The 14,272-nt window shown below is 47.8% G+C and overlaps 1 protein-coding gene across 1 annotated transcript; it reads right to left on the bottom strand.

The window, feature by feature from the left end:
* Positions 1-2,176: 2,176 nt before the first annotated feature.
* CXCL14 (chemokine (C-X-C motif) ligand 14) lies at positions 2,177-12,483 on the bottom strand. The gene is made up of 4 exons (XM_014948002.1): positions 12,173-12,483; positions 10,735-10,840; positions 6,270-6,380; positions 2,177-3,364 (listed from the first exon to the last, which is right to left on the bottom strand). Exons 1-4 carry the CDS (start codon positions 12,234-12,236, stop codon positions 3,349-3,351), a joined length of 297 nt encoding a protein of 98 aa, XP_014803488.1. The 5' UTR covers positions 12,237-12,483; the 3' UTR covers positions 2,177-3,348.
* Between the last annotated feature and the right edge of the window lie 1,789 nt (positions 12,484-14,272).

Below are 14,272 nucleotides of genomic sequence, written 5' to 3'. Positions count from 1 at the left end.
GGATGCCCAGGGGAGGGACTGGGGGGACGTGGGGGTCTTGTGCCCAGGGCTTGGTGCTCCGTCTCTGTGTGCTCCTGGTTGGGGAGCAGCTTTGGAGGCTGGATGGGGAAAAATTATCCTCCACTGCCTTCCTTGGAGGCTCTTGTTAAGGGTTTATATCCTTGAGATGTAGTGCTGGTGCTTGAGTAAAGGAGCTGTGGAGTCTGCTCATGCTGCTTCTGCTCCCCAGGATGGAGCAGGGATGAACCCTGCCAATATTCAGGCTCTTGGGGAGGTAAGTTGGTAACTGGTGAGCAGCAGGGGCTGGTTGGTGTGTGCTCAGACCATACTTCAGTTAATTTTTTCAATCTCAAAGCACAAATGTATGGCTTGTGTATTAGGGAGGTTGGACTGAACGGTCTCCTGTGGCTTTGCAACCTGCAATCTGCTGGGCAAAACAAAAGCAGACCTTAAGGTTGCTGCCAAATCTGGGTGGAGGAGGTGCCTACGTATATATATTTAGATGTTTTAGCAAAGATGTTTCAGTCTGAAGGAAAGTGGTTGATGTTTTGCGTGTGATGTTTACCTTCCAACGCAGTATTTCCATTTTACAGCTGCTGCATCAGGGTTGGCAGGGGATGATCCTCCTGTTTCTGGGAACTGAACCCTGCCTGGAGATGCAGTTTAACAGGCTTGGGAAAACCAGCTCAGAGTCTCAGCTTTTTTTTCCTCTCTGTGGCTTCAATTCCTGTTTCCAAAAGTTGTTCTGTTTGAAGCACAGATTTTGGGTTAAAGGGAATACGTGTGTCAAAACAAACAGTTCTTTTCCTTTAGTCTGCCATTCTAGTAAATGGAGGGGGGGAAAAAATTACAGTTGATTTCCTCTGCGCCCAGTTTTTGCTGGTGGTTTTGGTTTGGCAGATGAACCCTGAGCTGAGAGTCGTTTGTACAGGCTCTGCCCTGCGAGGTGTGAGTCATTGAGTAGCGCGTTTGGGCAACTGGAGCTGCATACAACACTCCCAACAGAGCCCTAACCACCTCTTGTGCAACCCTATCCATATCCTTCCAAGAAACACGTTGCCTGGTAGTCACTAAATAAGCATAAACCTCTTTTTGAAGTCTGTTGGTGGGTTGAAATCAAGTGTCGTCAAGGAAAAACTACTGGTGGTGTTAAAATGTGACTTGAGAAAGGAGAAGGGGCAGTTTGGCTGGACCACGGGTCTGGGTTTGCCCAGAGATTGGATTGAGATGCTCAGCCTGAAGCAGGACCTCATGGTTGATATCTCCAGAGGTTTAATTTCTTAAATACTCTGGGATCTTTTTCAAGCTTTTTACTAATAGGGACCTAAAGCTCATAGCTCCATCCTTGTGCAGAATAGGAAAATACCTTGAAATCTAATAGCTCATTCTCCTTCAGCTCTGCCAGCATATTGTCACAGTAAATAAGTATATATAGTGTATGTGAATATATCTTTTTTTTTTTCCTTTCTATTTGATGAAACCCTTAAGTGGAGGCCAGGTGTTGCCATGATTATATAGTATGAAATCACTGCCACAGGAGTCACAGCCTGGTGTGAAGCTGCCTTTGCACAGCTGGGAGCAGCCAGGAAGGCTCACGATGCTGTTTGGGGAGCACCAGGAGGTTTTTAATGCATTTAAACTCTTGCTGGCTTTACCCTTCACATCTGTTGCTGCCCTTTTTAGCAGGGGAGCAGTGTAGGAGCCGTGTTGGGTACAAAGTCCCTCCTTTTGGGAAAGGGTAGAAACTGCACAAAAAGAGGAGAGGGTGGCTCGCAGATTTTTGCTGCCTGACTTTCAGTGTAAAATCCTTTCCTAATACAACCCAGATCTTGTCTAAATCACTGCATTTGACTTGTAAATTAACCACTCTGCATCCATATAAAAACACTTATTTAGCATAACCCTAGACTGGAGGCTGTAGGTGCCTGGTGTAGCCCTTCTTTATGTAACAACATTCCTCAGTGTTTGGGTAAAATCCAAATCCTGCAATGAGGAAGGGAAGTAAACTGGACTGGAGTAACGTTTTCTAATTTCACTGTCATCGCGCTCCCATATCTCCAAATAAGCTTCTCTGATTCAGTGTTTTTCCCCAAACCAGTTCATCCACCAAAAAAAAGTTATTGGAAGTGGCTGGAGTTCCCTGATGGCATAAGGAAATTTAAGAGCAATTGTCAGCTTTTTTTTTTTAAATATATTTTTTATTACTTTTTTTTTCATTTGTCTTAGAAAGAAATATGAAATCTGCATGCAACCTTCTAAATATTTCAAACATTTAAATAGGATATGATAATTTAGCAGTACGGTACATTATACAGAAAGATAATATAGGGAGACTTCCTATAGTATATTTACAAATGAAAAGGTAGTTTTGTTATTTTAAAAAGAGGAATGCACTGCTTAACATTGAAGTATTACATTCAAAATAATGTAATGAATATGTTGTATTGTGACTAAAACATGTATAGGTATTTATATGTTTGCCCTATCATATTTTTTCATAAAAAGGTACCTTTTAAAGGCTTTTTTTTGTTGCTACAAATCTAGGAAATCATACATAATAGTCTTGAAGCTTAAAATGACTCGGTACTGAAGCCACAAACTTTCTGTAAGAACTTCAGGTGGGGAAAAAAAAAAAATTAAACATTTTCTTAGTAATAAAAATGACCTAGAAATGCTTTCTAACGCATGAAGTGTTAAATGGGAGATATGGAAGGCTTTTCACCTTGCAGCAAGACCTCAAGTCCGTTAAAGAAGAGGTACCCAGGTGATGCTCGTGCTCATTTGAGGATGTGCTGAGGGACCTCACTTCTGTGGTTACAGCCACCACGTCTCAGTGACATCTTCCCCAGCAAACTCGGCTGCTGGTCCCCGCTTTGCCTGACCCTGGTGGAGGCTGCAAACATGAGAAACACCCACAGCACCCACGCTGTCCCACTGTGGAAGGGTGAGGGACACGGCTGTGTAACACCTTTACAGACATTACTGTTTGTCTGATGAGCTTATAAAGCTCGATTGCCATCATAGTGAAGTATGAATGAATAACGATAAAAAAAAAACAAAACCAAAACACAAACAAACCCCAAACCAACCTCTTTAAAATGAAAAGCGTGAGTTTTCCCAGTCTCGGTACAGAGCAGATGGGGGTGAAATCTGAAGTGCAACAGATGCTTGTGTGATCTGGAAGCCTTTTGCACGCGGCTATAAAATGTAAAAACTGACCCTTGGTAAAAAGTGCTTTATAATAATATAGAATTTGTGTCTTATGTCTGTGAGAAAGAAAGAATCTTCTGCAGAGCCCAGTCCTATGCCAGCCAAGGGAGTCCACCTCATTCCTCACGCTGCCTCCTCTTATTCTTCATAAACCCTAAACAGAGGGAAAGGCAAGAGCAAGGTGTTTAAACGATGAATGAAACAACTTCCTTCCAAATAATAATAGTAAATAATAAAAAAACCACACAAGTAACAAAAAACCAGATATTTTTTTTTTAGGCTTTCCTTAAGTAAATTGGAAATAAGTTATTGACTTCAGTGGTCACTGGATTTTCTCCATAAAACATCTTGGAGGAGGGTCAGACGTTGACACCACCGCATCTCACAGGTGTGTGGGGAGTAACACCTCTGCCACGAGGCTTTCCTTAAGTAAATTGGAAATAAGTTATTGACTTCAGTGGTCACTGGATTTTCTCCATAAAACATCTTGGAGGAGGGTCAGACGTTGACACCACCGCATCTCACAGGTGTGTGGGGAGTAACACCTCTGCCACGATTATCAGGATATGTAGGATTGAAATCCACATCTGCTAATACATGTTAATTGCTGGAAAATCTCTATCTTGTATACAAATGTGGAAGTATATAATCAGCTGTACGTAGATAATAAGTTCACAATGGCTGTTTCTTTTGGGATAATATTAGACTCTTATTTTTCTAGTTTATGTCCCGAGAGGGCCACTTTTTTCACTTGTTTGCTGAAAAATCCTAGTTGTGCCAGACTTCTTGGGTGAAAGCAATCTCTCATGGCATGGGGACAACCAGAGGCAACGCTGTTTTGGGGGAGAGGTTCATGTTTGTTCTGTGTGTTACTTTAAATTCCCTGGCTTTCCCTGGGGAGCAGTGCAGTGGGTTTGGTACAGCCGGTACTAAAGGCACTGACAGATTTTATTTTTTTTTTTATTATTGATTTATTATAAGGATTTGGTTTAAATTAGGCTCTTTATGTCTGAAATATTCACTTGATGTTGCTTTGGCTGCAGTTTGGCTCAGGTGCCCAGTTTGGTATCAGGGACCTGCTGGGTGCCACACAGGGGTGACACGTTGTGGGATGTGCTGCGTCCCTTCTGCACACCCCAGGCCACCAGCCAAAGCCCTGGGGATGCTGGGGTCACCAGCCTTCTTCTTCTCCCTGGCAGCAGGGACAGTCTCCCTCCCCTGGCTGGACTGCAGGGAAGCCTCCAGCTGAACCTCACTTTGGGCTACAGAGGAGAATTGTAGAATCATAAAGTCATAGAATGGTTTGAGTTGGAAGATCATCTAGTTTCACTCCCTGCCCTGGGCAGGGACACCTCCCACCAGCCCAGGTTGCTCCAAGCCCCCTCCAACCTGCCCTTGAACCCCTCCAGGGATGGGGCAGCCACAGCTTCTCTGGGCAACCGGGACCAGTGTCTCACCACCCTCACACCAAAGAAGTTCTTCCCCACATCTCATCTCAACCTTCCCTCTTTAAAGCTATTCCGCCTCCTCCTATGGTTCCCCTCCCTGAGCAAGAGTCTCCTTGAACCCCTCCAGGGATGGGGCAGCCACAGCTTCTCTGGGCAACCTGTTCCAATGTTCCAACCAAAGAAGTTCTTCCCAATATCTCATAAAAATCTCCCCTCTTTAAAGCTGTTCCCCCTCCTCCTATGGCTCCCCTCCCTAATCAAGAGTCCCCCCTCCTCCTAGCTTTCCTGGAGCCCCTTTAGGGACTCTTTCAGTACTGGTGAAGTACTTTTATGCAGTGAGAGCATGGGCAGCACCATAATCTGCAGGCAGGAGTTAGTCTGCAGCTTTGCATGGAGCATCCCTCCTCTTGGGCTGCTGGAGAGAACCCTGCACGTTTCCTGGATGCGTGATCCTGGGGCTGAGCATCCTTTGTCACCTTAGTGATGGGTTTATAAAAAAACAACCCCCCCAAAAAAACAACCCCCCTAGAAAAAACCCCATCAAACAAACCAGGGGAAAAGGATAAATAGTTGGCTGTGCAGTAGCCAGGGCTTCCCCACATGCTCAGTGTGCGGAGCAGCCACAGGGAGCTGGCAGGGAGTCAGGGGGGTGGGCTGGGGGGGCTTGGCACCCACCATCACTCCCAGTGCCCGTGCCACCAGGCACTGCGTGGCTGTGCCAGAGCTCGCTGGCACCATTGGACCTGCGGAGAGATGAGGCTTGCTGGCCTTGTTTGACCTCAGTTTTGGGGAGCAGATTTCCCATTTTTGAGGAGGATGAAGGTTTGGTGGGTCTGTGCCGCGTGCAGAGGCTCTTTCTTGGTGTGAGTTGGGCAGCTCCCCTTAATTACAGATGGGGACATCACCACTGACCACCAGGAATTCACATTTTCCACTCTCTCCCTTCTCTCTGTGACTGATGGCTTGCAAGGGGGGGAAAAAAAAAAATCCTCTTTGCAAAGGAGAAAGTGGCTGAGCATCTTGCCAGCAAGTGACTGTTTTCCTGGGAATGATACGCTAACTAAAATTGGGAAAGATCTGCGTCATCAGGTACTGACGATTTTGAGGTGGTGTGAATAAAGTGTGTGACAGGGCACTCTCTCCCCAGCTCTGCTGCCTGCTTTCCTTATGACCGTGTGGAAGTAATTTAGCTTTTCATCTTGGCTTTTTACCCGTAGAAGGGAGGTGCGTGTATGTAAATAACTGAGAACATCAGCTGATTAATTTTTTTGACAGAAAATAATTACTATTTATAGTCAGAACAGCCTAATCCTAAAATAGAAGCGAGGAGTGCATGTGGCAGGAAAGAAATAACATCAAGAACATCCATTTATAACTGTAATTTTGGTAGGGAAATACATCCTCTGTGCTGGATGGAGAATTTTGGAGCATGCAGTTTCCTGGGCGCTCTCTGAGCACTGCTGGTTGCCCAACTTGCCGCCGAGACTTTTCAAATACATCCTCTGTGCTGGATGGAGAATTTCGGAGTGTGCACTTTCCTGGAGCGCTGCTGGTTGCCCAACTTGCCACCGAGACTTTCCCCCTCTCCCCTTTCAGCAAATCAGTCCTTACCTGCCTTTCTCTTTCCATACTCTGTACCACTTGAGCAGCCTCACGGTGTTCTGGCGTTTGGGGTTCAAGCAGTGCTGCTGCTCCCCTCTCACCCGCGTCCACAGCGTCACGCTGCAAGGCAAAGCGAGCCTGGGTTAGGGGAGTCGTGGAAAACCCCAGTCCCCCCCTCCTCTCACTCTAGGTAAATGCCAAAAATCAGTCAGGGGGCTCACCCAGGCGGGCAGCAGAAGGGGTTTCATGCTCCCTGTTTTATGGCAAGGATTTGAGTTTATGGCAATAACATCGCAGCAGATCTTCAGCTGTTATCAATCAGTGCAGTGCAATATTGTCCACCATTATATCAGGTTGTACCAGAACGAAGACTTACCCACTGGTTTTAATCAGTGGGTTTGCTCTGCCTGCCTTGGATATTTTGTTTTGAGCTTAAGAGCTGATTTAATTAGGGCTCATTCAGGCAGCCACAAGGTCTTTTTATGTGGAGATGGTTCCCTTACACTCAACAATGATGCGTCCAAGAGAAAAGATCAGACCTGCTTCATTGATTATTTTTTCTTTTTTCTTTTTTTGAAGTACTTGCACACAGCAGAGTACCTGTGTGCCCACCAGAGTATTTCTGAGCCCCAGCATGCAGTCCTGGGGCTTCAGCCTCCCCTGATCATGGGCTGCCCCTTCTCGCCCTGCCAGCAGCAGCGCCTGGGTGTCCCCTTATTGTCAGGGCACGATGTGCTGGGAGGCAAAACGCAGCAAAGGTCTTCCTGTCATTTTAGGCTTCCTCCTGGAGAGTTTAGTGAAGCCAGCACTGGTTGGTCTGCCACAATTGAGGTGACACGAGAGACCTGGAGCTGCTTCCCAAGAGGATGGTTTTCCAGAAATGCCAAGATTGTTATCATTTCTCAAGGCTTCATCTTTCCTATTAATTTTGTGAATTTAAAAAAACCCAGCAAAACCTGACATTTTTATTGGAATTATTCTTTTTCTGGAAATACCATCCATTACAGGGAAACAGTTTTTAGTTTAACAGAAATACTCTACTGGAATTACTTAAATGCTGCTAGAGATGTGAGTAAAATGGTGGCAGAAACCAAAAATATCTGTGCTTACTGATGGGCTGCTTTGGTTATTTGGTTCAGAAAGGAGCTGTTTATCGTCTAACCCAAAAAAAAACCAGATCCTTGCAAACTTTCTCAACTCTTCCACCCAGTGCAGAGGGGACATGCTTGACAAAGTGAAAAGCTGTATGTTGCCTGCATGAGCAAGGGTTTTGCCACGTTTCCAGTTTCAGTGTTATACGGGGGATTCAGATAGTTCTTTCTATTCAATTAACCTTCTTCCCTGCTCCACCTCCAGTGGGTGGGAGATAGTCACAAAAAGACAAGGGAGCTTCGAATGGGAGTGGAACTAAACCTTCATGGAAGACACAAGACATGCAAATTTTAAGGGACTTGAGGTCAGCATGAAGTTTCTCCACCCAGCAGCCACCTTCTTGGCTGTGCTGTCTGCGCTGGCTGGTACCAGACCTTGGCTTGGGTTTCTCTTCTGACAGACCATAGAGGGTATTTCCAGAAGGTGATGGACAAGCTGAATCGCAGGAGGAGTGGAACGGGAGTGCCTCTGAAAAGCAGCAAGCCCTACATTTGCACCAGAAGCAGTGAAGGACAATTCTAGATTCACTAGAGTCTGTAGTCTGAGGAGGAGGAGGAGATGTGTGGTTTTCTTCTTAAGTGAACCACTGAGTCTTTTCTCAGGCTGAGATGCATTGCTTTGACATCACATGTAGGTTTTCTGCTTTGATGCTGGAGGCTGGACACAGAGGAGATGTTCCTAAGCCAGCCCCATGGTCGCTGTGCAGTCCCTGGTGCTGTGGGCAGTGGGTGGTAGTGTTTTTGGGCACCCTGAGCTGAGCTGGCCCTGCTCTTGGGGGATGCTGGTCCAGCAGATGTCTAAGAAGAGGTGCTCTGGTAGCAGATACCCTGAGTGAGGAGTTCTCTGGATGGGCTGCAAGAAGAGGTTGAGAGAAATGGAGAAGGAACTGAAGCAGCAGAACTTACACCTCTGGTGACATCCCTCCAGTGGGATTTGGGACATGAGCAGGTCCTGGAGTCATCCCAAGCTGGTGCAGGGACTGCCATCTCCCTCAGCTGTCCCTGGAGAAAGGCTCCCTGTGACTCCTGTTTCCCATCAGCTGCTCTTTCCCCAACACATTCCCCCCGCTTTGGGATGGGGCAATACGTGGAGGGGGGGGTTGGATCCTTCCAGGCAGAAAGAGTTAAACCTCCCTCCTATTTTCTGCTGCTTTTCCTCATTCCGGGTGGCAGATACCCAATTACTGCTAGATGTACTGTGAATCTTGATAGGCTTTGACTAGACCAAGGACTCAGTTCATCTCTCTCTTACCCTGTAGCACAGCTCTGCTGGGGGGGTGATAGCCAAAGCCAAACTCCTTCCTAAACTGCACCCCAGTACCTGCTGCTTCTCTGCCAAAAATTGTTTGTATCGTGTTTCTGCGGGTGGCAGATACCCAATTACTGCTAGATGTACTGTGAATCTTGATAGGCTTTGACTAGGCTGAGAGCTCGGTTCATCTCTCTCTTACCCTGTAGCACAGCTCTGCCAAAGCCAAACTCCTTCCTAAACTGCACCCCAGTACCTGCTGCTTCTCTGCCAAAAATTGTTTGTATCGTGTTTCTGCCGTATGAAAAGATACGGGAGCTTCTGGGGAGGGCAGGAGGGGACCCAGCTTCAACAACTCATTTCAGATGATCACCGCAGCAACAAAAACTCAGTTGCAGGAATTTAGCTCTTCCCTGCCTTGTCCGGAGACTCCTAGATCAATTGGCTCATGGAATATTAATTTCAGTTTGCTTTCAGTGCTGCCTTCAGGCTGCATTAGGGTAGCTGGGAAGGCAGTGACAGCAGTGGGTTAGCCCTGCCCGTGGTGGGACAGCCTCAGTGATGGGACATGCCTCAAAGCCAGGACAACCCTCTGGGCTTGAATAGCATCGCTCAGCATCTGCAGAGCTATCCAGCTGGGAAAGCAACCGGCTCGTGCACGGCATTCCAGCTTTCCTGACTTCTTGATTGAAAGTGAAACGTTGCGTTAATGAGATTTATTTTATACCCCACCCCCCCGCCCCGGCCACCAGCTGCTGTGGGGCAAGTGCCTGGAGTGGGATGCAAAGAGTTAGTGCCCCCTCTACACCATCCCTTTGCTGTTGAAAGGTCAATGCAAACAAAGTCAAGCTGCAAGGAACCGATTCAGGCAGTGATGCTCTGCAAGCCTTTTTCTGTTCAGGTCACCATCAGCTGATTTGGGCTTCAGGGAGGTGGGTCTGGTGTTCCCTGAGCCAAGCGTTGCTCGCAGTGATGCTGGTGTAGATCTGGAGGATGCCTAAGGCAGCTTGGCTCTCCGTTCCTCCTCCTCAAGCTCTCCACCGAGTCTGATGAGCTGTTTCTGTGTGGGCAGGATCAGGCTCCAATAGTATTTCCTTGGTTGTGCCAGTCAGTTGGGCAGGATTTGGCCCCGTGGGCATTGCAGAGCGCCGGAGATGGTACGTGGCTTGGCAGGACAGGACTCCAGGTGCTGTTAAAGCACCTTTCTAAGATTAAGTGAATGGCAACCGTTCAGTGAGGGAGCACAAACGCTGGAGAAAATCAGTCCTCGTTGTTTTCTGGTGGTGTGGCTGCTTGTGGGACACTTTTCCCCCCTCCTCTGAGGTGGCAGAGGGGCTTGGTGCAGTCTTCTCAGCTAATCTGCCCTTCTGGTCTTTATCCAGCCCCACGTTGCTTGGATGCTGCTTTGTTGGGGGATCTTAAGATATCCAAAACAGAAAAAAACCCCCACCACAAACCACCTTAAAATCTGAAAAAAAAACCCAACCACCTCCTTTTGAGCCAGTCATCAGAGATGTCAAAAATCCCCGTACCTGCCTGGGCTGGGTTGGTTGCTACATCACATTGGGATTTCACAGCAGCATTGGTCATGGCTTGCAGTGAGATGGGGAGGAAAAGGGTTTCCTCGCATATGAGGGGATGGCTCGGGTGTAACACAGGCAAAAATCTGACTCTGGGATAATTCTTCCTTGCAGAAACCACCACGGACCAAACTCTCTGCTCAGGTTCTTATTCTGAATAACTTGAGGAAATAGCTCCGGATTTTTCATCGGGCACCTTGAAGTAGGATTTGTCCCTGTCTTCACTTGAACTAATGCTTATCCTTTTATTACTACCTGTTCTGAAAATATATCTTTGAGCAAAAAGGATGGTGTCGAAAAATGATAGCTGGGTTTTTGGTCAGAACGGCATGTTCTATTGTGTCTATTAACGATTTTGCAGCAAATAAGTATTCCCAGAAATTAGCAAGCCAGGGCATGAGGAAAAACAAAGAACAAAGCAGGAACTTGCAGTTTAAGGTACAGCAATTCAGCTGATCGGGGAAACGGAAAGCAATAAATGAGGGAAAACTTACATAATCATCTCTTCCACGCAAAACGGGTACCTCGGCTTGATTTCCAGCTTCCGCACGTTAGAGAACCTTATTTTAGGACCTTTCCTTGAACATTTGCACTTCACGCCTACAAGAGAAAGCATTTTTCTCATGTGCCTGCAAAACCCTCCCGCATAGAGAACCTTATTTTAGGACCTTTCCTTGAACATTTGCACTTTACGCCTACAAGAGAGAGCATTTATTCTGATGTGCCTGCAAAACCCTCCCGCTCACCCAGCGTCCCTTCCCCGCCAGCCCCTCTGTGGGCACAAACTTTGCTTTGGGCTTTCAAGCCTCAGTGGGGAAAAGCTGAATTTTGTAATGCTGCTGAGCTTAAAAACGAACAAACAAAAAAAAAAAGTAGTAATATTTTCTTTGCTATATCCCAGGAAAAGGTAGTGACTCTCCGGGAAACATGTTTTGGAGCACTCTCTGTGTTCTGAGGGTTAGTCAATATGTGAGCTTTCTAAAGTGCACCTGCTGTGATTAAATGTAATTGCATTTAACAAAAGGAAATGAAAGAGTCGGAACTTGCTTTAAACTGAGCAGCCAACCCACATCTCAGCTACTTTCTCATTCACTCGTGTCTCTCTTGGACTCTATAGGACTCTCAGTCGTTCCTCCTCGCACGGATGCTGTCGTGCCTTCGCAGCCAGACAAAAGCTGAGCTGGCTTTATTTTATTTTTAAAAACCATCACTTTTTGCGCACAGCAGGAAGCGCTCACTGGCATACAGGGTGGGATTTGTGCCAAAAGGAAATGAAAGAGTCGGAACTTGCTTTAAACTGAGCAGCCAACCCACATCTCAGCTACTTTCTCATTCACTCGTGTCTCTCTTGGACTCTATAGGACTCTCAGTCGTTCCTCCTCGCACGGATGCTGTCGTGCCTTCGCAGCCAGACAAAAGCTGAGCTGGCTTTATTTTATTTTTAAAAACCATCGCTTTTTGCTCACAGCAGGAAACGCTCACTTGGCATACAGGCTGGGATTTGTGCTACCACATCGAATCCAGCTCTGTCCTATTTTTCCCTGTGAAAACCAGCCTGGGTTTTGAAGGAGATATTTGAGCTATCGTCCCGAATAACGGCAAACGGCGTGTGCCCTCCCACGCTGTGAGCTGGGGCTGTTTCACATGCAATGAGGACACAACTTTGTATTTTACCTCCACTTCCACCTTTAAAAATACCAACAAACCCAACCAAAACCCTCACAGCTCCTACAGACCCAATACATCACTTTTCCCAACATGCGGGGGACACTGAAATCCAACTCGGGGCTACCAAGAATCAAATGAAAATATGGAAATAGTGGGGAGAAAAAAAACAACAAACCCAAACAACAAACCACCTGGAAAAGCAACCTCCTGGAAAAGAGTTGTACATGGGAATAAAGCAGAATAAAGCAGAATAAACCAACATACCTTCTGCGCTGGCTAAGCACATGGCGATGAACAGCAGGAGCAGAGCTGCTGTCAGGAGCTTCATGGTGGGACGGCAGGTACCTAAAGAGACGCCGGGGATTTTTAAGGGGTTTTCTCCCTCTTGGCTTCGTTTCCCCCCCCGGGTTTCCCCACCCCGTCGCCGGGGAGAGGAGAGGAGCGAGCGGGGTCCCGGTGATGCTGCTGCTGCCCCGGTGGCTCTGCCTTCGCTCTGCCGCTTCCCTCCCCTCGTCCTCTTTTAAATCGGCTCCCGCTGCCCTTGCTCCCGGCTCATTAATATGCAGAGCAACTCCACGGCTCCCTCCGCTTCCTCAGCCCCGGCGGGGAAGGAAAGGGGGGGGGGGGGGACACGACACGAATGACCCCAGCCCCTCCTGCCCCCAAGGGGACACCCCCTCCGACCCTCCCGCCCCGAGCATCCCGGGGGTGGGAGCGCAGATGGGGCTGGGGCTCCTGTCCCTGCCCAGCTGGGATATTGCTCACCAGGAGGAGGTTTGATGGAAGCAGGGGGGGGTTTGGAGGGGGGGGTGGTGGTGGATTTGTATGAATGGAGCTGCTGAGTGGAAAAAAAAACCCCACACAACCCTGGTTTGAGAGCGCGCCGCAGAAATTCCTGTGCACCTTGGAAATAAGATTTGGAAAATTCTCACCTGGGGAGGAGTGTCGCCTCTTGAGTATTGACTTATTTCCTAAAGGGAAGCTTAGTGAATTAAATAGGGGGGGGGGAATATTCCCAAGACTATTGGTAGGTGGGTTTAGCGTTGTGGAATGTTTCAGGAAATTCAGGAAATAAGATCAATTTGGGGGTGCTTTAACGAACGCAGCAGCAATGCTCTGCTGTGCAAAGAAAGGGGTAGCAACACGCAGGATCTTCACGGATGTAAATACGTGTTCCTTCTCCCTTCCTGGGTCTGTTTCTGATTTCGGTAACAGCTAAAATAGCATCTTTAAAATCCAGAATGATTTTTTTTTTTTTTGGTCTGTGAAACTGAAAATGGGTGAAGAGCGGAGTCGGGTCTCTTGATCTCTTTTCATAGTCAGATGATTCAAACCAGATTGCAGATAAATACCTCTGCTGATCCCTGGTTCATCCCACCCCATCTCCCCACGTATCGTTACCCACCCCCCCCAACCCCATAAACCCATCCACCTTATTAAAAAACCACCCCAAACTTTTTTTTTTTTTTTTTTTTTTTGTCTGTGAAACTGAAAATTTTTTGTCTGTGAAACTGAAAACTGAAGAAGAGCAGAGTCGGGTCTCTTGATCTCTTTTCATAGTCAGATGATTCAAACCAGATTGCAGATAAATACCTCCGCTGATCCCTGGTTCATCCCACCCCATCTCCCCACGTATCGTTACACCCCCCAACCCCATAAACCCATCCACCTTATTAAAAAACCACCCCAAACCAGCCATCCTGCCAGCCCGGGCAGGGGTTGGGAAGGATTCTCCGTGCTCTCCCAGCTCCTCTCAGCATTTTAAGTTTCCCACATGGCCGCGTTCCTGCCGGCTCCCATTGGCAGCCCCAGCATCCCCACCGCCCTCCCGGCCCGGGTGTTGGCAGGCTGTGAGTACAGCCCTACCGCACACAGCCTGCACGTTGTGCACAGGCAGCAGCTGCCCTCCCCTTTCCTGGCCCTGGGTTTCATGCGAGACGTGCCGACACGCCGGGAACAGCCTGCATCCCCTGCCCTGCCGAGGGATGGGGGAGCCAGGGGTGGGCGGCACGTTGGGGACAAGGCTGCTCTGGGGGGTGATAGGAGGGATGATCGACGTGGCAGGGAGCTTTTTGGGGTGAAAACCCCCTTCCCCGGGCAGGTTAGTGGGGCAGGGGGAGGTCGGTATGATGATTTTTCTTGCTCTCTGAGAATTCGCATTGCACAGCTCTGGACCAGGTCCTATAGGGCTGCTGGCACCCCGCTGAGGGGGTTTTTGGGACTAGTGTTATTAAATGCCAACAGGGCTAAAGAGAGAGGTTTGTTCCCCAGCCTGGTGGTAAAAACGAGCAGCTGAGGGATGGCAGGTCTCGGTTCAGATTTTTGAAGGAAATTGTTGCTATCCAATTCCTTGTCCGAGGAAGA

Source organism: Calidris pugnax, unplaced genomic scaffold, assembly GCF_001431845.1.
Source record: "Calidris pugnax isolate Ruff unplaced genomic scaffold, ASM143184v1 scaffold27, whole genome shotgun sequence".
In the NCBI taxonomy this organism is placed as follows: domain Eukaryota; kingdom Metazoa; phylum Chordata; class Aves; order Charadriiformes; family Scolopacidae; genus Calidris; species Calidris pugnax.
Note: the sequence above shows the minus strand (reverse complement) of the source record. Positions and strands in the feature narration are given on the sequence as shown.

What these genes read in the sequence shown, in the direction of transcription:
- CXCL14 (XM_014948002.1), bottom strand. Translation starts at nt 12,236, where the DNA reads ATGAAGCTCCTGACAGCAGCTCTGCTCCTGCTGTTCATCGCCATGTGC. An exon ending in GTGCTTAGCCAGCGCAGAAG is followed by an intron (nt 10,841 to 12,172) that starts GTATGTTGGTTT and finishes TTTCTCTTGTAG; the next exon opens with GCGTGAAGTGCAAATGTTCA. An exon ending in TGCGTGGAAGAGATGATTAT is followed by an intron (nt 6,381 to 10,734) that starts GTAAGTTTTCCC and finishes TTTGCCTTGCAG; the next exon opens with CGTGACGCTGTGGACGCGGG.